General features: G+C 37.2%; 1 protein-coding gene across 1 annotated transcript in view; it reads left to right on the top strand.

The window, feature by feature from the left end:
* Positions 1-1,540: 1,540 nt before the first annotated feature.
* Positions 1,541-27,741, top strand: part of radil2a (Ras association and DIL domains 2a) — a 40,970-nt gene continuing 14,769 nt past the window's right edge. Inside the window, exons 1-10 of the mRNA XM_051104076.1 lie at positions 1,541-2,120; positions 3,949-4,272; positions 5,663-5,898; positions 8,758-9,086; positions 15,588-16,262; positions 16,407-16,444; positions 18,403-18,578; positions 18,966-19,078; positions 23,177-23,396; positions 23,813-23,985. Of these exons, the coding sequence (XP_050960033.1) occupies positions 1,993-2,120; positions 3,949-4,272; positions 5,663-5,898; positions 8,758-9,086; positions 15,588-16,262; positions 16,407-16,444; positions 18,403-18,578; positions 18,966-19,078; positions 23,177-23,396; positions 23,813-23,985 (2,412 nt within the window). The 5' untranslated portion in view covers positions 1,541-1,992. The remainder of the gene's footprint in view (positions 2,121-3,948; positions 4,273-5,662; positions 5,899-8,757; positions 9,087-15,587; positions 16,263-16,406; positions 16,445-18,402; positions 18,579-18,965; positions 19,079-23,176; positions 23,397-23,812; positions 23,986-27,741) is intronic.

Genomic DNA, 27,741 nt, shown 5'->3' with positions numbered 1-27,741 from the left:
CCAGATCTGTGCCTTGCCACAATTCTGTCTCTGAGCTCTTCAGGCAGTTCCTTTGACCTCATGATTTTCATTTGCTCTGACATGCACTGTGAGCTGTAAGGTCTTATATAGACAGGTGTGTGGCTTTCCTAATCAAGTCCAGTCAGTATAATCAAACACAGTTGGACTCAAATGAAGGTGTAGAACCATCTCAAGGATGATCAGAAGAAATGGACAGCATCTGAGTTCAGTATATGAGTGTCACAGCAAAGGGTCTGAATACTTAGGACCATGTGATATTTCAGTTTTTCTTTTTTAATAAATCTGCAAAAATGTCAACGATTCTGTTTTTTCTGTCAATATGGGGTGCTGTGTGTACATTAATGAGGAAAAAAATGAACTTAAATGATTTTAGCAAATGGCTGCAATATAACAAAGAGCGAAAAATTTAAGGGGGTCTGAATACTTTCCGTACCCACTGTATGTATGTATGTATGTATATATATATATATATACATATATATATATATATATATATATATATATATATATATATATATATATATATATATATATATATATGTATATATATATATGTGTATATATATATATATATATATATATATGTGTGTGTGTGTGTGTATATATATATATATATATATATGTATGTATATATGTATATATGTATATATGTATATGTATAAATTTGTATTTAATTTAATGTTGTTGTTTTTTTTCTTCTGGAGCAGAGTTTATTTTACATGTGTTTAGATTTAAGTTAATATAATCGAACATATTATTATGATATTATATATATACATATAACAAGCAGGGATATTTTCTTTCTGTTGTTTCCTCTTATTTGGAGTTGTTAATAGGTCACCGCCACTAGAGGGAGGACGCCACAAATGTATGATATTTAGAATTAAAACAGACATGCTCGCTGAATGAGCTAATATTATGACAAAGCAGAAAGATGGATTGCATATTTTACGTTGCTGAGTCCTTTCACACCCAGTACAAGGGAAATCCTCTCCCACCCTTCCCTTTTCCTTACACTTCAGATCAGATCTTCTGCCTGTCCGCTCACATTCACATACAGTGAGGGAGCTGTTGACACACAGGCTGTATCATAAAGCATATCCGTGTGTGTATTAATAGTTGAGTAATTACGTAATAACTCAACCATTAATTCGATTCACCGTAGTATGCATGCTGTTTATTTAATGTATGAAAATGAACTGAAAACCGTTTTCCACCTAATTTATAAATTTTATATTTTTACGTCTTTAAATTTAGAGGGTTTTTTTTTTTCGACACAGCAATTCTGCTCTTAAATCACGAATAAGCTCCAGTGTTTTCTTTCAGAAATACAGGGTTTAAAATCCCTCAGTGTCAGTGGGATGAAGTGTGCTCATGAATATGAATTAGTTCAAGCTGACGATTCTCCTTCCTACGTCCAGTAACAACCTCTAATTAATATTCATGAGATAAACCTGTGCCATAGTGGGATTTGACTTCCGGCTGAAGTTCCCAAACGCCCTCATTACGTCAGTAAAGTAGCGCTTAACTTTTCAAACGGGACCCAAACACGCGCAAACACACACGGGACAGGGGACGTTCAACGGAATCAGAGTCTAAACGGGGACTTTTTCGCTATCGTTTACTATATCGGATTATCATTCGTTTTAATCCGTAAGGACATATCTAATTAATTTAACGATGACTTATTCAAACCAGACTGGATAACAAACCAACATTATTTAATGGTGAAGCAGATAATGTTTTTCTCTTAAACGTCGCAATGGATTATGTTTACGAAAGCGATCAAAGGACTGACACGGAGAGGCAGGTCGACCTGATGTTTAGCGCTTAAAGCTTCTGTTTACTTCTTTTCGCGCAACATGTGTTGCACTGACGCGAGTTACTTTGACAGCGGAGCGCACAGACTGTGATACAGTTGACTTACTAAACTTGACATTTCCAATACGTTGTATTCTCTCACATGCTAAAATGATTTCGGAGGAAAGAAGCAATCACATCTCTAAACAAGCTCTCGGCTTTCCTGTCGGGTTATTGATCCGCTCGCCCAAGAGGCGCCTGGCAATGCTGGGCAGAAAGGCCAGCAATGGATCTCTACAGTGAGTTATTCATACACTTATGCATGGCATTTGTTTATTTTTAACACACATGTAACACAAACGAAGAAAGAAGTGACTCTCGAAAGCATTTAAGGACTTAAATCACTTTAACAAGTATGACAGTGATGGCATTACATAGCAAAAGAAATCAAGTGTCTTTTTTTTTTTTTTTTTTTTCTTGTTTAAAAATAAGACAAGTGAAACATCCATCAAGAAGACATTTGTTAGAATGCAATTATATAAGATATAGATGTACGTAATGTACTCTCTCACGTCGTTTGCCTGAAAAAGATGTTGCTCTAATCATACAATAAATTTATATAGTGTAAAAATACTGTACATTTGAGACATGACAATAAATCATTTCTCCAGTAATAGAACTGAATCTTGGCAAGTGTGAAGGGGCAAACCAGGCCAACTGACTGTTTAAAATAATAAATCCTACAAATATCCTGGCTGTCTTTTGGTAAAAAACATACATATGTAACAACGTAGTAGTAATATTCAATTATTTACATGTGAAAATATTGATTTATTTTTATAAAATATCAGACTAGTATGTTGGCTCATGTTACATGAAAAAAAACCCCACTGAATCTCACATGCCTCAGTGAAATACAATTATTTTTATATAATTTTAATATGTAATATTTCTTTTATTTTTTGTAATTATATATTTAAACACATTTAATGTAATATTAATATACATTGCCAATCAAAACTTTTTGATCAGTAAGATTTTAAATGATTTTTAAAGAAGTCTTTTCTGCTCACCAAGCCTGCATTTATTTCATCCAAAGTACCACAAAGAAACAATACAATTTTTAAATGTTTTATTATTTAAAATAACTGCATTCTATTTGAATATATTGTAAAATGCAGTTTAGTCCTGTGGTCAAAGCTGATTTTTCTGTATTATCACTCCAGTCTTCAGTGTCACATCATCTTTCAGAAATCATTCTAATATGCTGATTTTCTGTTCAATAAACATTTATTATTTTTATTAGAACAGTTGAGCATATTTTCTTTGATGAATAGAAATATCCATTTTTAAGAAGTTATAGAAATTGATACTTTTATTTAGCAAGGATGCTTTAAATTGATCAAAAGTGATGATAAAGACATTTAAACAGCTGTTTTTAACAGCAAATCGGAACATTGGAATGATTTCTAAGGAATCATGTGAGTTTGATTCTAAAAATTAACCTTTAAAATCATAGGAATAAATTGCATTTTAAAATATATTCAAATAGAAAACCGTTATTTTAAATAGTAAAAACAAATGTCATGGCTGTTTTGTTGTACTTTGGATCAAATAAATGGAGGCTTGGAGAGCAGAAGAGACTTTAAAAAAAAAAAAAAAAACTTTAAACATCTTGAACAACTTGTGACTGGTAGTGTATTTGTTTTCTTTTTTACTAAAATATGTTAATTAAAAACCTTTTGTTTGATACTTTAAAGAAATTATATTGGTAGCACGTTTTGGCTTTGAAAGTCAAGGCTTTAAAAAGTGTTAGAATTGAAGAAATCTTGTATAGTAGCTACCAGTGAGAGTCTGTCATTCATGTTAACTTCTAACCAATAAACTAAAGACAAAATAGAATTTTAAATTGACATGCATCTTAACTATAGACAGTATATGAAAAGATGAGTCAGGCTCAGTGTATATGTGAACCGGGACCACAAAACCAGTCATAAGGGTCAAAGAAACTCTCTATTCTTAGCAAGGGTTTGTATCTAATACAGTCAGTGTATCTAAAGCAGACTGAATGCAGATGTTTACATCAGTAGCAAGCTTTTAAAGTCATCTTAACCTCATCTCTCCAAGGTCCAGCACGTCTGATAGCACGTCTCAGTCTGTGGAGAGCACTGGAGTCCGGCAGCCGGCCAAGAGCAAGATACGTCGACACAACAACAGGCTGACCACGGTGTTCAACCGAAGCCCTGTTCTGCGGAACAAACGGTCCGGTCAGGACAGCAGAAGCCTAGAGTTGCAAGCAGCGGACGACCCTGCAGAGCTCTCCAGTCAGAGGACTATTCCGGGGATCCTCAAGATATTTGGCAGTGACATTTGTCAAGGAACCAACTACAAGAGTGTGCTGGCAACAAGTCACTCAAGTGCCAAAGAGCTGGTCAAAGAAGCTCTAGAGAGGTGAGGGATGTGCTCTACTCAGATTCAGATGCAATGTGTGTACTGTTTTGGTCCTTATGGTTTTGGCCATGCAAATTCAGCAGAATATTTTCAGTTGGTTTCAATTCATCAGTACTTCAAACCCAAGACTTAAAATACATACAGTGCCTTCCAAAAGTATTCACAGCCCTTTTTTTTTTTTTTTTTTTTTTTTTCTTTTTTTTCGTGTTTTACGTTGCAGCCTTATGTTAAACTGCTTTAAAATACATTTTTCCCACATCAGTTTACACTCCATACACCATAATGACAAAGCAATAAAACAGAACTGTGACAACTTTTCAAATGTATTAAATATAAAACTGAAATAAGTACATTGCATAAGTATAAGTAACTCAGTACTTGAAGCATCTTTACAGCCCCAAGTCTTTTTGGTAGTATTTTTGCAGTTACTGTATCTGCCATTCTTCGCCTGACCTCTTCACCTCTCAAGCTCTGTCAGCTTGAATGGGGGCTGGCAGACATTTTCAGGTTTCTCCAAGGTTCTGAATTCTCTAGACTTGGTTTTCATTAAGGCTATCTCAATATTTTGGTGCACTGAGCTTTTCTTCTACTCTGACGAGTCCTTCAGTCCCTGCCGCTGAAAAACAGCCCCACAGCATGCGGCTGAAGGAAACCAGCACACTTTACTTTTGGGATGGTATTCTGTAGGTGATGAGCAGTGCTTGGTTTCCTTCAAACATGATGCTTGGAATTGAGGTTCTTCAGACCAGAAAATTTTGTTTCTCACAGTCTGAGGGTCCTTTAGGTGCTTTTTTGTAAATTTCAAGAGTGTCATCACTGAGGAGATGATTGAGTTTGGCCACCGCCATAAAGACCAGATTGGTGGAGTATTGCAAATTTTTTTCTGAACCAAATCTGTGCCTTGACACAAGCCACTTTCTAAGCTCTACAGGCAGTTATTTTGACCTCAGGGCTTGGTCTTTGCTCTGATGTGCATTTTTAGCTGTTAGACCTTTCCTGAGAGGTGTGTCCCTTTCCAAATCACACTCATTCAAATGAATTTGCCAAAGGTTAACTCCACTCGAATTGTAGTAACATCTACAAGCAATATGAATGCTCCTAACCTAAATTTAAAGTGTCCCAGGAAAGGGTATGAATACTTTCAGGTAGAATTATTTCAGGATTTTATTTGTAATAAATTTGTCATTATGGTGTATGGAGTGTAGATTGGGGGAAAAAAGTTATTTAAATCAGTCTAACATAAGGCTGCAACATAACAAAAGGTGAAATAAAGAAGGGGGTATGAATACTTACACAAGGCACTGTGATGTCAAGTAATTGGTGTCTTCCATTGTAGACTCATTATTAGTCCAGCTAGTAAGGTCAACTGAGCTGTTCTCTTGCCTCACAGGTACTGTTTGGAAAAGGAAGACTCAAGTGCGTATGTGCTCTGTGATGTGATTGGCCGAACTGGATTGGACCACGAATGGAAGACCGAGTGCTGTCGGGTTGTCGGTGACCATGAGAAGCCCCTCATGTTGCAGTCCCTCTGGAAACCCAAAGATGGATTCTCCAGGCGTTTCGAGATCCAAAAAAGAGCAAACGTAGAGGCGCAGAGTGCCAAGAATAAAGACTCCATTACTGCAGGTACTGCAGCAATTTATTGTATGTTAATAGTTTAAGCCCTGTTCACACCAAGTGCTGCTTTCGCACTGGAAAGACCTTTTCATAGTTCCTAGAACTATTAGCGGACGTTCCTCCTTTTTGGCGTGATTGCACCGCAGGAATTAGGAACGTACAGTATTTAGTTCTAGGAACTGGCTCCTTCTTCGGAGTAGGGTCTAAAACAGTTCTATGGGAACTACCAGTGACGTAAGTGTACATTGATTGGGCAAACGCATACAAAACACCAGCTATCCAGCATTTTTAAAAAGTTGTGTAAAAATATTTACTCCACGAACACGGAAAACAGCAATAATAATGGCATTTACCTGCCTGTTGTCTGCGACGTTGTGTTCTTTTCTCAACCTCGATAATATGTAACACTGCAAGCTGTAATAGGACATTTATCCTCAATTTCATGCTCTTTCAATCGTGTAGATTGCATGTTTACGTTTCATTTCCGTTATCACTAAACCCACATCGCACAACAAAAACATCTCTGATCATGGCATCCTCCATTCACCGGTTGTTGACGTTTGTAAATGCCGCAAATAAAGAGGTCACTGTTGGCCACTTCAGAGTTGCTGCTGCTGGTGTGAATGCACCAGGAAAATGGCCTGAGGAGGAAGTTGGTTCTCCACCATGCTGGCTAGTTCCTAAAACTGAATTCTTACAACTATGTGCGAAAGTGTCTAAGGAATAAGTTTTAATAATCATTTTAATTCTGTGAGAATAGCGTCCACGTTACAGCTGTAATGATAACTACACATGATCTTGTTGGAATCACTTTCAGAACTAATTTTTGTTCAGCTGATGAATGTTAAAAAAAACATTGACAGCCAATCAGAATCCATCACCTTTATAGTCGCCGGCAACAAAAGTAGGCGCTCTTGTAATAAACAGAATGTTATCATGTATCGGTGTAGACGCTGATATAGTTATCGTTGCATTTATCGCTCTTGGTGTGAACAGCCTTTAGAGATGTTTTGACTAGTTGACCTTTGATCTATGTTCCAGTTGACACAATTTAGGAATGTTTTAACAGTCTGAGGTGCCTCACAGCTTATCCCAACAAAAGCTTGTCAGCAAGAAGCTTAGCGAAATTGCTCTCTCAGAAGTATGTTTTATTGGGATAGTCCTATCAGCTCTCACACTGAGCTTTCCCACCGCGCTCCAGCCGCCAACATCGAAATGGCCGCTTGTTTTTCTTTCTGAGTGTGTTTCCTGCACTCTTGAGGGTGTTTTTTCTTTGGCATGGGGCTGTGGTGTTCCACAGGGTTCCCTTGAGAATTGGTGACTGGGGAAGCTCTGCCCCCATCGCTGTGTGTTCTGGCAGAACAATGTAGATGACCGCCCATTTCCACAGCTGATAACGCCCAGAGAGCTGCTGGGTGTGAAAGCCTGAGCTCTGAGAACATTTCACAGCACTTCAAATGCAGTTCAGTTCTGTTTATGTTATGTCACCAAGTTACTTTTAAAAGTAAAAAAAAGTAACTAATTGTGTTACTTAGTTACTTATGAAAAGTAATGTGTTATGTTACTTTTAGCGTTACTTTTTCTTGTCTGGGCTGGGCTTGTTTGTTGGTTTTCAATATAAAAAAGTTCTGTTTTTGAAGACAGGAGAGCTGTCAGTCAATAAATGGTAAAACAAAGTAACTTGTGTTACTTATTTAAAAACGTAACTCAGATATTTTCTTATAATTTAAAAAGTAATGTGTTGCTTTAGTAGTTACTTGAAAAAAGTACTGCATTACAATATTGCATTACTCCCTAAAAAGTAACTAATTGTGTTACTTAGTTACTTATGAAAAGTAATGCATTATGTTACTTTTTCTCATCAGGCATGGGCTTGCTTTCAATATAAGTAAATTAAAAACTAATGCATTACCTTATTAGTTACTTGAAAAAAGTAATCTGATTACATAACTTGTGTTACTTGTAATGCGTTACCACCAACACTGCACGCTACTCTCATCCGGAGTCGTCTTATAGCAGATCATCTGAAAAAAGATTTATAGCTATATTTAGAAGAAAGTATGATAGCATAATCTTAAAACATTTAATTGCATTTTGTTTCATCATTTTAGGCAGTTATGACTTTATCCTCTATGTTGCTCATGCAGGAAGAAGTCTGACTAAGCCATAGTCAATGCTATTGTCCTCTTAAAGGGGTCATCGGATGCTAAGTTCACTTTTATATGTCATTTGAACATTAATGTGTGTTGGCAGTGTATGTAAAAATCTACCCTATAATGATAAAAATCCATGCAGTGGTTTTTAATTAATCTGTAAAAATAATATTCCCTTTTTCAAATTGAGCCGTTCTCAGATGCCTGTCGTTGTGGCATCACACCAACAGAGGCCGCTTCCACGAGTGACATGAACGTTTTACCTCAGATCAGCTGTAACAGTCCACCCCGTTTGCTTCCGCCCTATTTTTTATTAATCTTTGCCATCGTCTTTCCTAATAATGTGCTGGTTAGCAAGTTTAGTGTGTAAATGTGGCTAAATGCAGCTAAAGTAGACAGGCTCGTCACTCCACAGAGAGAAGAGAGGGGCGGGGCGAGCAGAGCTCATTTGCATTTAAAGCAGCCTCGACTAGAATGAGATGATTTTGGCAGAGCTGATTTTGGCAAGGTAAAAAGAGTGTTGTTTTACACAACCATTGAGAATTTTTAACCAAAGTATATTATAGACTTTTCATTAAGACCCTAAAGAATCATATCAACTTGTGGAAAATGCGCATCCAATGACCCCTTTAAACTAATGTTGTCTGTAGGTTTAGAAATTTAATACATTTTTATGCGTAGATCATATATTTAAAAAAAAATTGTATCACCCCAGGACTCAATGCCCAAGCCCGAAGGCTGCAGCATGCTCGTGCACGGGTCACCTCCCTGTTTGTGGATGGGACGAATGAGGGGGTAGATGCTCTGGGTATCTGGAGGAGCTTGAGTGACATGGACATCTCCACTATGGGAAAAGAAGCCAGTGAGACCCATAATGCACCTCTACAGGAGGATCCAGAGGCAGAAGCTGATAAAGAGGCTCATCGCCTCAACGCAGAGAAAGAGGAGACGGAAAGCAGCGATGACAACAACACACAGTACTCCATCCACCTGCCCTTTGATTTCCCATATTTCCTTTTGCTGCAGGGATACAACCACAGACAGGTAGGACAGTGGCTGTTTGGACCTTCAGTGATGTTCTTATTTTGTATATTTGAATTTAGAAGCTAGTTATGTTTGTGAAACTGTAGCCATTCATGGTTTCCTTCAAGGTTTTTCTGAAGGCTGACAGTTGTATCAGTCTTTTACACATCCTGTTAAACAAATAAGCAGCTGCTTCAGTGTTATTTGATGCTTATTTGTTCTTTAAGCCTTGATATCTTACCAGCATCTGAGATGCTACATATCTATCATATAATGGTCTAAAATAACAAGCAAGCACAGCACAATGTGATCAAATGTCCCTGACACAGCTTTAAATGTTTTCCCAAACCTTACGTAAGTCATTGACTTAAAGAGTTTAATCTGGTGAGGAGTATCCTGGCTAGTAGCCACTCATTGTAGAAAGAGGTGGAGTTTTCTTCAAGATTGGTCCAGGTCAGAGTGACAGGATTTGGACAGACAGGCAGACATGTGGTAGACAGGTGATCCATGTGTCTCTAGGCGTCCTGGGACTGGCCGACAGTGGGAGAGGAGCTAAACTGTAGCTCTGGTCAACACAAGGGCTGCCTGAAGCAGCTTACCTCTCACACAGTAGGAGGCGAAGCGTGTGACAGAAACGTTAAGAACACCCCGAATCCCAGAAGCCCTTAATAAACCTAGAGATCCAACCGATTAAAGCAACAGTGAAGAAAAAATTAGAATGAGGCGTGTTTACACATTTTGAATTTCAGCACTTATAATTAGGGAGAAGTTCACTCCCAGAATATAAATTTCCCCCATGTGATCTAAGATGGTTATGTCTTTCTGTCTTCAGTCACAAAGAAATTAAGGTTTTTGAGGAAAAATTCCAGGATTTTTCTCTATATAGTTGACTTCTTTGGTAGCCAATGGGTTGAAGGTCCAAGCTGAAGTTTCACTGCAGCTTCAAGGGGCTCTACCCGATCCCAGCCAAGGAAAAAGGGTCTTATCTAGCGAACAATCTGTAATTTTCTAAAAAAAAAAAAAAAAAACCCACAGATGATCATCTTGCACTAGCTCTGCAATGTCTTCACGCATTACAAAATCACGTTGGAAGGATCATGCGCGGTTAGTTCTTCGTCTGTGTACTTTCGTTTCAAAAAGTTAAGGTAGCGCGAAAAACTCTCATCTCATTTTCTCCAACTTGGGTTGGTTCTTCTGTCTACGTCAAACGTGACCTTTCCAACGTGACTACGTAATGTGTGAGGTTAGGCTGGTGCAAAATGAGCATTTGTGGTTAAAACTTAAATACTTTTTTCTTGTTTTAAGAAAATGACTGATTGTTTTTGACAGACAAGACTGTTATTCCTCGGCTGAGATCATGTAGAGCCTTTTGAAGCTGCATTGAACCTGCAATTTGGACCCTCAACCCATTAGCCACCATTGAAGTCCACTATGCAATCTTAAAAATAAAGGTGCTTCAAAAGGTTCTTCAAGCGATGCCATAGAAGAACTATTTTTGGTTCCACAAAGAACCATTCAGTCAAAGGTTCTATAAAGAACCATCTATACCTTTTTATAATCTGAAGAACCTTCTTTCGCCACAAAGAACCTTTTGTGAAACAGAAAGGTTCTTCAGATGTTTAAGGTTCTTTATGGAACCATTTAGACAAAAAAGGTTCTTCTGTGGCATCGTGAAGCACCTTTATAAGAGTGTATGGAGAAAAATCCTGGAATGTTTTCCTCAAAAATCATCATGTCTTTGCGAGTGAAGACTGATAGACATGAATATCTTGGATCACAAGGGGATTAGTAAATTATCAGGAAATTGTTTAGTCTAGAAGTAAACTTATCCTTCAAAAAAAGGTCTAATGATATGATCTTATTAACTTGAGCCACATTAATTAAAAGTGACATTTATATGTAAACATATGTAAATATATAATTATAATGTTTTTCTATTTCAAATAAATGCCTTACTTTCAATCTTTTATTCATCAGAATGTCCCGGAAAAAAAAACAAACTAAAATGTATCACAGTTTCCACAGAGATGTTTTTTTAACATTATCAGAAGGATCATATGACACAATATTTCACAATATGCTCACATGCCCTTCTCTTCAATTTTCTTCTGGATGTTAAGAGTTCTCACAGGTTTCCTGTCAATACAATCCACTAACTTTTCACAACCACATTTTTTTCTTAATTTGGAACAGCATCATTTTAAACTTCTTGTTAAATAATGTTTTGTGCTTGTGCCATTTGATTCTATCACACCACATCAGTTAAAACCTATTTGATGAATTAAATAACAAACAAACTTGTAGATCCATCCATCTATTCTCTAAACCACTTGTCCTGTGTAGGAATGTGGAAGATGCTGGAGCCTCCAATGGATGGGCAAATAGGCAGTCCATTGCAGCAAATAAACAGTTTCCTTAAAACAAAAACAAGGGATATTCTCTGTCTTCAACACCAGCTACAGTAGCTTTTTTAGTGTTTGTAGAACAAGTTAAATGTAGCAATCTGTGGGAAAGCCAAGTACATTTTCAGACAGGAACTGTGCTAGCCTGTTATTCCTCAGTGTCAGTTGCTGAGTATGCATTGTCAAGAGTGTGTGAGTTTTTACATGTACACACTACACTGGAAAACCATAACTATACAATGTAACCACAGAAATAATCAGACATATTTAAAATAGACATGAAATTCCATTCACAAGCCTTTTTCAATGTGGTTTATTTACAGAATATTCAGTGAGAAGTGAGTAGAATGGAGCTAGATATCATCAAGAAAAAATAGTTTCAGAAGTAGAGAAGGTTATTATAATTTCATTCAAGATTATGAAGACAAACATTTCATTCTCTTGCCTAAAGCACAAGCATGTGAAAGAGCGATAAACGGGTTTGCGGTTCTAGCAGTAATTATGAGTATTGTCTCGTTCAAATGCTGAACTATAATCAGGAGTTAAAATTCCAGTGCCGTGGGGACACGTGCAGCACTGCACTTTACCGTAGGTAATAATCAGCATTGTTTACTAAGCCTGCGGTGAGCCATGGCAGTGACACAACTCATTCTGCCACGCACTGCTGTTTCTCTTGCTTTTGTCCATAGTCCCTTGAGCCTCTACGTTTTTAGCTAGAAAAGTTAGTATTCTTGTTTCACAATGTCTACAGTGGATTTCTCCCATCCTATTACAATCAACAAAGAAGCGTGTACTGGAAACTCTCTGCTTGAGGAAATGTAGTAATTAAATTAAAATAGACATAGTAAATTTAGTCTCAAATGGGGTTGTTTTCCCTACACAAATTATATGAACAGATTCTGACTGCATATATCTGAATTCGGGGAAATGTTGATCATGTGATTTTGGTATCAGTGATTTTAAATGTTCCAACACAGCAGCTAAAATGATGAATTATGTTGATTAAAAGGACAGTTCACTCAAAAATGAAAATTACCCCATAATTTACTCACCCTGAAGCCATCCTAGGTGTATATGACTTTCTTCTTTCAGACGAGTACACTTGGAGTTATACTTAAAAATGTACTGGCTCTTACAAGCTTTATAAAGCCAATGGGTGGATGTTGATATTTTGAAATCCAATAAATTGCATCCATCCATCATAAAAAAAAAAAAAAAAAAAAAAAAAAAAATGCTCCATATGGCTCCGGGGGTTAATAAAGCCCTTCTGAAGTGAGTCAATGAGTTTTTGTAAGAAAAATATCCATATTTAAAACTTTATAAACCACAATCTGTAGTTTTCGTTAACTGTCGTACATGTGCTCACGAGAGAGTGGCGTTCCAGTCGATGACGTAGGACAGTGGTTCTCAAACTGGGGTGTGTGAGGTGACGGAGGGGGTACACGAATAAAATTCTGAGTTTTGGCATTCATTTAATTCTACCCCTTATCTTAAAGTAATATTAAAACCGAACATGTGTTTCTGACAAGCAATGTAAAAACAGCAAAATGGGAGTACAATAAACAGTGAAACACATGATATCCAGTCTTACCTCATCTTTTGCGGTCAAACTAACTGCATCCACACAAGCAGCGATAAAGTGTGAATATGCTGCTTCAGCAAATCGTTCAATGTATCTTTAAAGTAAATCTTCACTTAATAGCATGAAGAGCAAATATTGACATGGACTGTACATTGAGATCGATTTAAACTCGCTTTGATACAGACACGTACCCTGTGCAAGTTATTTTTTTCATGTTTAAAATATGAGCAAGAATGTGAATTTCCCGGAATATCCAAACAATAGCAAATGTGACCATTTTTTACAACAGTTCAACAAAAAAGGTAATATTAAGTTAACATTTTACATTTTAAATGTAGTCTACATTTTTAACAGAATATTGTCATGTTTGTAATATTTTGCAACGAAATAATAATAGTTCCAATGAAATGTTTCCAATTGTGTATCGTTAGTGAACAAATCTGCGGCTTTGAATGATTTGGAGAGTCAGTGATTATTATTAGCCCATTCATAACTACAGCATTTTGCTTCATTACTGAGTGAATGAATGAATGATGAGATGCCTGTCTCATTAAAACAGGCATTGTCACCACCTATTGGCGGTTTTATTTTTAAATCTACAAGTATCACTTTGATTTTCCATCATTTATTGCTTTATATATTTTATTAATGATACACTAAATGGAATGTTAAAAATATGATAGAATAAGGATAGAAAATCTTGGCCTCTATAAAAGTTAAAAAAAAATGCACCTGTAAATCAATTTAAGGGGGCGAATATTGTCCTTTAATAGAAAAAGCGTGCCTGCGGTCTAAGTGAAAGAGAGGGGGTACGCAGAAGAATGATGAATGTCCCAGTGGGTATGCCGCTGTAAGAAGTTTGAGAACCACTGACGTAGGACATAAGCAAAGCGTAAACTCTGTTGAGAATATGCTAGTCTCGTGAGAAGCCAGTTTTGTTTCTTGGGTTATATCGAAATCCTCCGACATTTGTCTCATTTTGTAATTCGTGTTTTGTTTTGCTCTCTCCTCTGCGCTTCCGCATTCGTCACCTCCCACCAGAGCCTATGTTCTATGTCATCCTCTTTCTTGTGAAATTGCATACGAAAGTTAGCGAATCTAGAGATTATGGTTTATAAAGTTTTAAATATGGGTATGATTCTTAAACAAATGCATCAATTCGCTTTAGCAGGTCTTTATTAAACCCCCCGGAGCCATGTGGAGCGCTTTTTTTTCATGATGGATGGATGCACTTTATTGGACTTCATTTGGATTATTGAATATTACCCTCCATTATAAAGACTGCAAGAGCAAGAACATTTTTTTTAATATCTATATGACTTTAACTATATTTGTCTGATAGAAGAAAGTCATATACACCCGGAATGGCTTGAGGGTGAATAAATCATGGGGTAATTTTAATTTTTGAGTGAACTATCCATTTAAATAATAGCAGAGGATAATTCATGACATTTGTGACCCTGGACCACAAAACCAGTCTTAAGTAGCACAGGTATATTTGTAGCAGTAGCCAACTACAGTAGCAGTAGCCAATGTATTCATTGTATGGGTCAAAAATCATTAGGATCTTAAGTAAATATGTCCCATGAAGATATTTTGTAAATTTCCTACCGTGAATATATCAAAACTTAATTTGGGATTAGTTGTATGCATTGTAAAGAACTTAATTTGCACAACTTTAAAGGGGATTTTTTGCACCCTCAGATTCTACATTTTCCAATGGCTGTATCTTGAGTATCCTGACAAACCATACATCAATGGAAAGCTTCTTTATTCAGCTTTCAGATGATGTATAAATCTCAACTTCAGAAAATTGACCTTTATGACTGGTTTTGTGGTCCAGGGTCACATTTACATTGTACCTGGTCTTGATAGTGATCTTAGATTTATTTTTTATCTGGTATAGCCACGGATCCTCAGTCTATTTCCACAAGAAACAGTGCGTGTCAAGCAAAAGAGTTTTATTACGAAGTGAATGAGAGTGAGTGTACGGCCTAAAGTGCTTGGGAGATTATCTTGGGTTAAGGGATTTAGAAGAGCTCTATGTCAATCACTCATAGTCCTGAGAAGTGCTTCATCAGAGCAGAAGAATCATGTGGTTTAGCAGCACAAAGTGGATCAATCGATTAACAGTGCAGTCTGTTTTGACACCTCTGTTTAAGCAGATGAAGAGTTTAGACAAGGCTGTCTTTATACTGTACTTCCTCCTTCTGTTTTAATCAATTGTCAATGTACTGGGATTACATAACACATTGATTCTTCAGACATGAAACAAAGCATGTCCCACACCCTTAACTGACACTAGTTTAAAATATAACAGCATTTAGTATTTCAGATGAGAAGTGTTTGCATGTACTTTATTTGCAGAAGAGGATAAGTTTAAAAATAAGATTGTAACGTTTCACAAACGTACCTTGAAACTGCACTTTTGTGCACTTTTTAGTAAGTCAGTAAACTCTCTTTAATTTAGTTTTGTTTCAGATTCTGTTGGCGCACGGTTAACAAAATCTCTTGTTTTTGCTGTTAATCTCTTATCAGGAATTTCTGATCTATCTAATGAGTGGGAACAGTTGTATATTTGGCTCCTCCATTGAATACTCAACTGGTAAGAATGAGGAGACCCTGAAGGTGGACGTCCTACTCTTTGCCCCTGACATCCTACCTCAGCACTGCTGCGTACAGCGCCTGGACATCATCAGTGACCAAACCGAGGGAAGTAGCAAGATGCGAACCATGCTCAGACCCCTCCACAGCGCACATGTTACGCACAACGGCGTCCCCCTTGATGAAGAGGTTGAGTTGTGCCCAGGGGACCTGGTGGGGCTTGGTCAGCACTACCTCTTTATGTTCAAGGACCCTACGGCCTCAGGAGCCTTTCAGACCCCATCCTGGATGGCCACTCTGTGTCCTCCTGCCACGACGTCACCCTGTAAACTTTGTGGAACATCCGTCAGGAGGAGGAGGACTCAAAAAATGGCCGCACGCTGGAGGGACTTGGAGGGAAGGGTGCTCTCGCTGTCCTATCAGGTGCAGCATGAAGATCAGGTCTTGGAGAAGATTCTTAGCATGGTAGACCCAGGAGGGGAAGAACCCAAACTTACTCCAGCCTTTTTGCTATGTCTATGCATTCAGCACTCTGCCACCAACTTTGAGTTGGTTCATCTCCGGAAATTGCTGCTTTCTATTGCTAATCAGATCCAGCTCACTATGTGGGTGAGTACTGAACACCAGAACATGTCCTGTTTGACACCCCTTTTGGATGGCTGAAATAGGTCATTGTTGTCATCAGAGATTACAGGTTGTGGCACACTTAAACAGGTCTGTTCTCCTGACGTGTTGTTTTTTTCTCCTCTACAGGAAAGAACAAAAGAACTCGCAGCTCTGCAGCCAGACATGTGAGAGAGCTTATTTCTTTCTGCACTATTCTTCTTTCACACGTCTCTCTGAAATAAGAGCAGGGAACTTAAAGAACGGCAGTAACTAGCTCATTATCACCCATGGTGCTGTGTGTGCTCAATTCACTTTTGTTTTCTCTGTGGCGCCCAATCATGACCCGAGACAGGGCCACTTGAGCATGTCATTGACTGTTGAAGTGTCCAGTAATAAATCTGTCTGCAGACAGACAGCAGTGTTAAAGTAGTTCAGGCTCTGATTGTCTCATGTTCAGATTGTAAATTTGGCTAGCAGAGAGCTGGCATTTTCTATCAGTTGATGTTTTCCGCTCAGTTCACATCCTGATTTTTAATCTTTTCCCTCCATATTGTGATGACTTGAACAGATTAGTGGTTAAAATGAAAGGCCTAAAAGGGGGAAATTAACCTCAGCGGCTTTTGATGATGGCTTGCTTGCTTCTTTTTGTGGCTATTCAAAATATACAAACAAGAACATAGAAAGGTTATATAAGTGTTTAGGTATAGAAAGATGGGAAGCCATTGACATCATTGCATCAAGTTAAACCAGCTTTTCTTTGTCTTATTTAGCTAGGTGTTAGAATGGTTGGTTGGTTGGACTTTTAGACAGACAGATGTTTGGTTGATTGGATGGATGGATGGATGAATGAGTAAATTGACAGTTGGACAGACAAATACATAAATGGCTAGATGATGGTTAATGATTATTTGGTTGGACCGACAAATTGATGGATTAATGGTTGACAGACAGATACATAAATGGTTAGGTAGATGGTTGGTGATTGGTTGGACGGATGGATGGGTGGTTGGCGATTGGTTGGTTGGACAAAATAAATGATGGATGGGTGGATGGACAGACAGATACATAAATGGTTAGATGAATAATTGGTTTTTGGTTGGTAGGACAGACAAATTAATAGATTGATGGACAGACAGGTACATAAATGGTTAGATGATGGTTAGTGATTGGTTGGTTGGACAGACAAATTGATGGATGGATGAAAATATGGATAAACAGACAGATACATAAATGGTTGGTTGGTTGGTTGGTTTATTCGTTGGACAGACATGGAGACAGACAAAGGTTGATGGATGGATGGTAGGTTGGTTAGACAGACAAACTGATAAATGTACAGCTCTGCGATTGGTTGAATAGACCAAATAAATAGGTGTATATAAAAAGGCAGATGGTTAGTTAGTTGGTTGACAGAAATGTTGATGGATAGACAGATAGAAGGTTAGTTAGACAGAAATGTAGATAGTTGGTTGGAAAGATGGATGGATGGATGGATGGACAGTTGGACAGACAGATACATAAATGGTTAGATGGATGGTTGGTGGTTGGTTTGTTGATTAGACAGACATGGAGACAGAAAGGTTGATGGATGGAAGTTAGGTTGGTTAGACAGACAAACTGATAAATATGCAACTGGACGATTGGTTGGACAGACCAAATAAATAGGTGTATATAGACAGGCAGATGGCTGGCTAGTTGGTTGGATGGACAGAAATTTTGATGAATAGACAGATAGATGGTTGGTTACACAGAAAGGTAGATAGTTGCTTAGAGTGATGGATGGTTGGTTGTTTGTTTGGACGGATATTTAGACTAACAGACAAATAGTAGATCGGTGGTTGGTTAAACGAACGAAGAGATACATGGTTTGCTTGGTTGGACCAGTGGTGAACAATGGTAGATTGGTTAGACAGGTAAATGGATGGTTGTTCAGATATATAGATGGTTGATCGGATGTTCATTTGGACAAAAATATACAGCTGGACAGATGATTGTTTGGTTGGTTTGGAGAATCAATTGTTGGTTGTTCTAATAAAGAATGGATGATTGGTTTATTGGATAGACAGACAGATGGATGGATGAATGTATAAACTTACACGAGTCTGTGTTTTGATAACATGTGAACATTGTGCTCTCTATGCCTCAGAAGCACCAGTGATACGTCAGCAGAGCAGCATGTGTTGAACATCAAGGATCTGATTCCAGGCCTGCAGCCACTGGTGCTGTGGATGTCCAACTCCATTGAGCTTCTGCACTTCATCCAACATGAGGTCCCTCTGCTCCTAACATGGAGACAGCAGGACAGACAGGAAATGGACAAAGGTACCAGCCTTCCCTGTGTTGTCCTAAATCAGGGGTAACCAACCCTGTTCCTGGAGATCTACCTTCATGCAGAGTTTAGTTCCATCCCTGATCAAACACACCTGTCTGTAATTATCAAGTGCTCCTTCAGATCCTAATTAGTTGGTTCAGGTGTGTTCGATCAGGTTTGGAGCTGAACTCTGCAGGAAGGTAGATCTCCAGGAACAGGGTTGAGCACCCCTGTCCTAAATGATACTAAATGTGTGTTCAATCACTGTGACACATGGCCTCTTTGGCTCCTTGCTTTAGTTATTTGTTCATTTCAGCTTTTGCTTTCAGAACAATAAAATGCTGGTGCTTGAGCTGTTTTTGTGAATGTGCAGTCACATCATGTTTTCATCTGCTCAGAATCAATGGATTGTCAGATCCAGTACACACGTGATGCCAGCGAGGAGGCCATGACTGTCCTAGAGGAAGTCATCATGTTCACCTTCCAGCAATGTGTCTACTATCTCACCAAAGTAAGTACAAATTAAAGATTTGTTTGTGGTTAAGTAATATATTAGAATATTACTACTAAAAGTATAACCTGTTAATAATTGTTTTGATAGGTAATGTTTATATTACATTAAATGTGTTCTGCATAGCCTTAGAAGGATGTAAAATATGCGAAACAGGACATAACCGTGTAAACACCATTCTGTACTTCCAGTCTGTAAGCCAAAATAAAGTCATAACAAGGCAGTGGAGACATAGAGATTGGCCGTAGCCATTGGCGAGCGAGATAACTTGTCTCCTCCTCCCAAAGAATCAAAAACAAACACATTAACAGTATATTTTCTCAAGGCTCAAGTTAATGACAAATCCCTGCCTCTCTCAGACAAGCACGGAATGTTTTGGAACACAGTGTCGAACATTTATTTTCGTGCTGGATTTGTCTGTAGTTGTACGTGATGAATGTCTTAAAGACATAGCTCAGTCAGACTGAAATAGTTATTTTTCTCTAATGTTTGATGTTCCTCCTTGGGAACCTCTCAAGGAAATCAATGTTGTTATTGTTAACTAAAACTAAATCTATTAATAATGGTTTTCTCTAATTTATTAACTTAAAAAATGTGTAACTTTAAATAAAAGAACTTAATTACTTTAGTAGAATTGAAATTACTAATAGTAAAACTGAAATAACTCTTAAATCTAAATACAAATATAAAAATGAAATGCATAAAATCAAAACTAATAAAATAAGGGAAGATATGAAAAGTAAACCTAGTGCGAATAACCCTATATATGCTACTGCATGATAGTATATAAAAAGAGCTAAAATATCACTTAAGGAAATGTCATGAAACTCATTCTCTATTACATCATGTCAGAGTTACATCAGTTCAGTGGTGCAGAAAGTCCTGCAGGTGATGAAGTCACCTTGAAATCCGGGCTAGTTGAATACAAGACATTCCAAATATGTGATGCATTTGTTGCAAATTAACTTTGTGGATGAATAGTAAATGGAAAGGTTACGTCTTTCATGGTTCAGTCACTCCAGTCCTGTCCTAGAAAACAACTGACACATCACGGGTTAAGAGGACTGTCAGTGGAGCAGACAGGAAGGCCATAGTTACCTATCCTCTGCTTGATGGGGAAGCAGCTGTGGACCTCCACATTTGGACTCAGAGAGTTCATCTGTTTCCTGAGCAGGAAATATTCTGTTTTCGTCACCAGAAGGGGAGAGGAGTGTCCAGTTAAAACAGTCATAACGCCTTTCAGGAAGTTAAGTTACATGGAGTTTAGTTTCTTTATTAGCATGAAGAAGCCCATCTGACATCTGTTGCTTGTGATATCAGACTGTGTAAAGTGACTGGTTGGTGACAGGAACTTTATTTATTTTCATGGTAAAGGCACATAAGGAACATTAAACATTATAATAAAGAACATTAACTTCTTTTCTATTAACGCCTGTTGTGAATGGTAGCATCTTTGTAGGCATCTTTTAGTCATGATAATGAATGCTATGATGTCATGGCTGTGATCAGAAGGCAAGAACGTGTCATTCGGTGATGAGTCATGGGGGCGGGACCTTTGGCTCTGGTTAGTTTCTTAATGACCTCATATGGCTGAAGTGCATTGAGTGTGATCAGTGTGAAGCACTTATTTCGGCTTCATTAACCTCTGCTGTGCCCTGACAAATTGTCAGTGTATGTGTGTGAGTGTGTGTGTGTGTTTGGTTTAAGAGTTGTAATAAAGGAGAAGTCCACTTCCGAAACAAAAATTTACAGATAATGTACTCACCCCCTTGTCATCCAAAATGTTCATGTCTTTCTTTCTTCAGTCATAAGGAAAAAATGTTTTTTGAAGAAAACATTCAATATTTTTCTCCATATAATGGACTGATATGGAGCCCCAATTTTGAACTTCCAAAATGCAGTTTAAATGTGGCTTCAAACGATCCCAAATGCAGTTGTAAACGATCCCAGCTGAGGAAGAAGGGTCTTATCTATTGAAATGATTGGTTATTTTCATTAAAAACTTTTCTATTAATCGTCCAGCCATATTTGAGGTCTAATCATATTTACTGATATTTTAAGAATTTTAATCTTTTTAATTCTTTTTTGTTTTGTTTTCAAAATTTTGCCAAAATTTTGCAGTTCTGACCACACCTTCAAATTGAAATACGTCACGACACTGTTGACAATAGACGAAGAATCTTCTTTTTTCATCAAAATTTCACAAATGTGATTAGAATTTCAGGACTGTGATTATTTTACTCACAGTTCTAGGAAATTCTTAAAAGGAAATGAGGAAAGTCTTAAATATATGAAATTTTAAAACAAATGTCTTAATTATTATTTTAAGAAGTCTTTAATTTGGAGATGGAAGAACAAAAATTGCAAAATTGCTTGTTATTAAACTTAAAAAGGCTATGATTTAATTAAAAAAAATTTAGCACTGCTCTTTTAAGGTAAGAATGTAGCACTGTTGCGCATTCTACATGTTTAATGTTTCAGAGCAGTTCACAGTCAACAAAAATGCAAAATGTAAATTTTTTTATGTTTATATTGCAAGGCAGTTGTAAGAGTGCATTTTTTTTTTTATCACCTGCAGTGTTTAAATAATCAGCCAGCATAAACATAAGGCAGCGGCTATTTGCGCTAGAGGCTATTTACACTAAGTTCAAATAACAAAAGGTGCTATTTACACTAAGTAAAAATAGCAGTATTTTTTTTTTTTATGGATATGATATTTACACTAAGTGCAAATAGCTATATATTCTCTTTACACTGTTAAAATAACTATTTTCTGCTGTTTATGACTTATTGCAAATAGTGGCAATCATCTGCACCTTAGCATTGTAGTACATTATAAAACGGTATGCAGTAATAACATATTGAGTGTAAATTATAATTTTAATTCAAATTATTAAATGGATACCACCTTAAAGCTTTACCTACACCTACACCTACCCTAACCCAACCCGATACTTTATTTTCAACATTTTGATTATTTCCTTCATTTTTACTGAAAATAAATGCTTTCCAATGTGATATGAGATTTGAAAAGGGAGAAAAACGTTTGGCAAAAGGCAGATTCAAACCCAAGCTGATCGCGTCAAAAATGACTACGGCATGTGTTTTATCATCTACGCTATGCTGCGCTAAAAGACTGCCATCTTTTGTAGTGTTGACTAGCCTAATCACACGTTGGTGGGCAGAGTTAGTGTAAATGGCCTCTGCCAACAAGGCAGGCTATTGCCTTGTAAATAGACACTCTAAAAAAAATTAAGCATATGCATTTCAAAATAAGAGTCCCGGTGTATTTCAGGCTTGTAATTAAAGGTCCTGCAATATGCATAGTCATTTTTTCCCGTGTTTATATTGGTATTTCACACCTTTAGTTTGAAATTTGACATTTCATTTGCAGTGGATGCTCATAATCTTTTTCTAGAACTTTTCTCTTTCTTTATTTTCTTGTACTTAAAGAAACACCTTCCTAATGAATGTTGTTTAATACTTTCCTTTATTTCAAGGTTTTGGATCAGTGTGCTTTGTTTTTTGTGTATTCTATGATAAAATTCCCTCCCACTACCCTCTCAGCCTTGCCTGAGTTCCCGTCTGGCACAGTTATCTACTCGGTCCTTATTTGTTTACAGAATCCTTTTATCTGTTCCTGAGGGGGCAGCGGTGGTTTAGTCAGTGGGAAAAGTGAGTGTGGATGTGAGATGCGTCTGCTGGTTTACTCTTATCTGAATGATTCTCAAGACTCTCACTGGTGCTGTAACAATGGGCAGTCAGGGCAGAGACATTCTCCTGAGTCCAGTCACAGCTGCATATCACCCCGCTGAGAGGAAGTCAGCCTGTGCCGTACTTCCTGTTGGCTCAGACACCACGTTCAGGAACTGCACACAGCACTGCTCCAGGCTCTCTGTACTGAAAGCACAAATTATGTGGCCTGTGTTGTTACATAGTATGTACTCAGCTAAACATTCAGGATTTGAAATAATATTCTGAATATATATTTAGGATTGATACATACACAATACCACTCAAAAGTAAATGTATTTAAGTAAGAAATAAATAGAATTATTCATTTTAATTATATATAATTTTCCCCATCTCCTATGTTAGAGTATGTATGCCGTCTTGCCGGGCCTGCTGGATAGTAACCCTTTTTCTGAGAGCGGTCAGCTGCGCATGCCTGCGGGAGTCAGCCAGATCCTGGACGTCCTGAAGGAGGCACTGCACCTGCTTAACACTTTCCAGGTGCACAGCGAGATCACATCTCAACTGCTGACCTACCTGTTCTTCTTCACGAATGCCTCGCTCTTCAACACGCTCATGGAGAGAGGTGAGAACATGCACTCAACACTCTTCTGAGGACCTGTTGCACAAGCTGTTTGCACCAAAACCACAGTGGCTAAGACAACATATAAGGCGAGAGAGTGTAGTGTGAACTACTTTGTTGAACTGTCTGTTCTCACCACAGTGGTCTTGATACTCTATTGGGATGGGTATTTTTTTTTAAAGGGTGTGACTTTTACAGAGTGAATATTTGCACATAGGTGTAAATATCTCTGGCCGCAAAGACCAGCTGTTTGCATAGCAGACAAAACTAGGACAAAATATAAATTGTTTTAGTTCAAATCAAGCTTGTGACATGTTTGTGACATGCTTGTGATATACTGACAAACTATAATAAATAACATGCAAGCTCTTTGCACTGATTGAGGCTTCTGAATAAATATTGATATGGATGTTTTTAAGGGTCTGGAGGTGGTTTCTACCAGTGGTCTAGAGGAGTGCAGATCCGGGCCAACATGGATTTGCTGATGGACTGGATTCAGAGCATTGGCATGGGAGATATGGCTGCTGACTTCTTCCAGAGACTCTCTTCAGCTGTCAACCTGCTCGCAACTCCCAAGGAGACCCTACTGCAGGTCAGAAATCCTTTCAATAGCTTCACCAGTGTTTACAGAGATGCAACTACAAGGCATTTACAGATATATTGTATTAGAGATGTGCCTTTCATCGATTTCTGTGCCATACTTATGTACTCAGTGCTATCAAATAGATTAATCATGATTAATCACAATTAATCGCATCCCAAATCAAAAGTTTGTGTTTACATAATGTATGTGTGTGCTGAAATATATACCTTAAATATATCTTAAATATATACAGAAGTGTATGCATTTAAAAAAATATATGTAAAATGTATTTTTAGTTAATGTTAGCTCAGGTATATTAAATATTAATATTAACAGGTTCAACTTTAGTACTGTCAAATCAATTAATTGCGATTAATCACATCCAAAATAAAAGTTTGTGTTTACATAATATATGTGGGTGTGCTGTGTAAATTTATATTTATGTTTAAAGGAGAAGTCCACTTACAAAACAGAGATTCACATATAATGTACTCACCCCCTTGTCATCCAAGATGTTCATGTCTTTCTTTCTTCAGTCGTAAAGAAATGTATGTTTTTTGAGGAAAACATTTAGGCATTTTTCCATATAATGGACTGCTATGGTGCCCCGATTTTCAACTTCCAAAATGCAGTTTAAATGCGGCTTCAAACGATCCCAAATGTGGTTGTAAAAGATCCCAGTCGAGAAAGAAGGGTTTTATCTAGTGAAATGATCGGTTATTTTCATTTTAAAAAAAAAAAAAAAAAACAATTTAAATACTTTTTAATCTCAAACGCTCGTTTTGCCTTTCTCTCCGTGAACTCTGTGTATTCTGGCTCAAGAAAAATTGTACATGTCGTATTTTCTCCCTCAACTTCAAATATCATTTCAAAATCATTCTACATCGCTGGGTCGAAGTACTGACTCAGTCTTTGCAAAGTGAACATGCAAAGAAGATCAAACACCCTTAAAAAAAAGGTAAAACAGAGATATAGGATGATTTCGAAGTTGAGGGAGAACATGAGATGGGAGTTTTTCGACATACCCTAACTGTCATGAACAGGAACAAAAACAGTCCAAGCAGCGTAAGACAAGACGAGCGTTTGGCATTAAAATGATATAAATTGTATTATTTTTATTAAAATAACCGATCGTTACGCTGGATAAGACCCTTCTTTCTTGGCTGGGATCGTTTAAAACCGCATTTGGGATCGTTTGAAGCCGCATTTAAACTACATTTTGGAAGTTCAAATCAGTGCACCATATCAGTCCATTATATGTGGAAAAATGCTGAAATGTTTTCTTTAAAAAACATAATTTCTTTACGACTGAAGAAAGACAGACATGAACATCTTGGTTGACAAGGGAGTGAGTAAATTATATGTGAATCTTTGTCTTGGAAGTGGACTTCTCCTTTAAATACACAAACTTTCATATATACATTTTTCAGAAATATTTACATATTTAATATTTATGTATCTTAAATATATACATGCATGTGTGTATACTTATATATATATATACATATACATATAAAACACAAACACATTATGTAAACACAAACTTTTATTTTGGATGCAATTAATTGCGATTAATCATGATTAATCAATTTGACAGCACAAATTTTAATATAAAAATGTGAACGCATTGGTAAATGTTGACATTAATAAAGATTAATAAATGCTTTAAAAGTATTTGTCAATAGCCCCTTTACCGTTAAATTAACCATTAGGAGATCACGTGTAATAAATACTGGTAAATTCGTTACACAATAATTTACCAGCAACGTGCTCTGTGTAAACGCAGAAGGAGATTGCCGGTATGAACACGTACGAGTTCATGACGTCTCTACTTGGTCAATCATAACATTCTGACACAGATGACGCAACAACATGTAAACAAGATTGACTGAATTAAACTGAAAATTATTCAGTTCGGCTAAATATAAAAATATGCACAGGGTTAAGCTGTGCTGTTGTTGACTGCCACAGAAACAGCAATAAGAATTTTGTAAAGTACTTGTTTTGCACACCAGCAAATCTGTCCGTGTCCAGCGCTGTGTGCCTTGCATAAATGATGACAAAAGAAAACAAGCACTTAAGTTAAAATACTGAAGTTAAAATCCTGATTGGGAGCTGTATGTTGGATTTTCAGTCCAGCTAACCTTCGTCATTTCATGTCATCTTCCAACTTATTAAACTATGACAGGTGAGTTACCACAAAAAAGACGGTCACTGCGACACTGTAAAGTGATAAATCTATGGTGCTATGTGCTTTTTAAAACCATTGTCATAAGTTTAATGTTATATTATCAGCTAGGAAAATACATTAATTTGACTAGAAACACCAGAGACCAGAAATGTAAAGCATTGTTGCAGTAAGGCGAGACTTCTGCGTTCAGGAAAAAGGTGGAAAGTTCAGTAGTTTGGTTTGAAGTCCTCAAATACGATTTCTCTGGGCCAAAAGCATCTTGATGAATGTGAATGTTTGACACACAAATGAAAGCATCAGCAAAAACACTGACCGCGTTTTCCCTTCCGTGTTTACAAACACAACAATGGGAGGCGCAGCTGTTTAGAGGTCATTTCTGGTTGATGATGTCACAGAATTTACCGGTATTTTGAAAGCAGTGTATGAATGGTGCTTTACTGGTAAAAAGACAGAATGTCGTTGCCTGTGTGAGTAGCGCATTTTTGTATTTACCGGTACAGTCTGGTAATTTTATGGCAATTTGCTTGTATTACTATGTGAAATGGACTATTGTTAGTTCATGTTAACTAATGCAGTTAACTACAATGCTAAGAAATGGAACTTTATTGTAAAGTGTTGCATTATTTATGTTGTTATACTCCATTAGTTAGATATTGGTCTTGTGTAGACTAAAAGTTGTTTGGAAGCCATAGTGTTGTGAATAAATTCTTCTCTTGAATTGCTCTTAAGGAATTATTTAAAACACTTTACAAATCCATCTTTTTTTTCAATTGAATAGAAATCACAATTTAAACAGAAAATGCTTCTGTCATGTAGCGTGGGAACCCTAGGTATTGATGACTACCAAAAGAAATCTTGTACTGTACTTGGTGTCAAAAATGGTGTTGGTGCATTCCTATATTGCTTAAGTTTCTTTTTGGCAAACAACTTGTTCTAGTTTCACTGAACAATGAATAATCAAGCCAGCTATTTAGTTGCAAAGAAGAAGGAACTTGGGTTTGACAGCAAGGTGTAATGTAGGTTATAATCAGGGTTTGACTGTTGATTTGACAGGTTTTGGGTTTCAGTTATAGGAATCCTGATAAAGCTGTTTTATTGGTCATCAAGCAGCCACTAGGGCTATAAAAATGACGTGATGTTTCAAGAAACGCTAAGCATACCTGTTTCACAAGCCAACAACACTGCCTGAGGTATCAGGTTAATTCAATAAAACCGCATCATGGCATCAATCTCATGACAAAGGTCATATTTACATCTTGAGTCATGCAGTTTTTTCGAACATCACATAAATAAAACCCTGCTGAGCTTGTCAGAACATGCCGATGGATTCATCCTTGAACAGTCTGCCACGTAATCCTAAATAATATGCATTATTCAGCTCAGTCATCAAAGTTGAATCACTTTGGACATTCAGAGACTTCAGTACCTGGATGAACAGGAAATGGAAGAACTCAAAACAGCTGTTTGTCTGGTCCTAAACCTGTTAACTTCCTTCAGAAGCCATTGTTTACTCTTTTAAACATAAGGAAATGAGTTTCTCTTAGCTTATCATACCATAAAACAAAGACACAATA

Source organism: Labeo rohita, unplaced genomic scaffold (genome assembly GCF_022985175.1).
Source record: "Labeo rohita strain BAU-BD-2019 unplaced genomic scaffold, IGBB_LRoh.1.0 scaffold_63, whole genome shotgun sequence".
In the NCBI taxonomy this organism is placed as follows: domain Eukaryota; kingdom Metazoa; phylum Chordata; class Actinopteri; order Cypriniformes; family Cyprinidae; genus Labeo; species Labeo rohita.
This window is presented reverse-complemented; position numbering and strand designations above follow the sequence as displayed.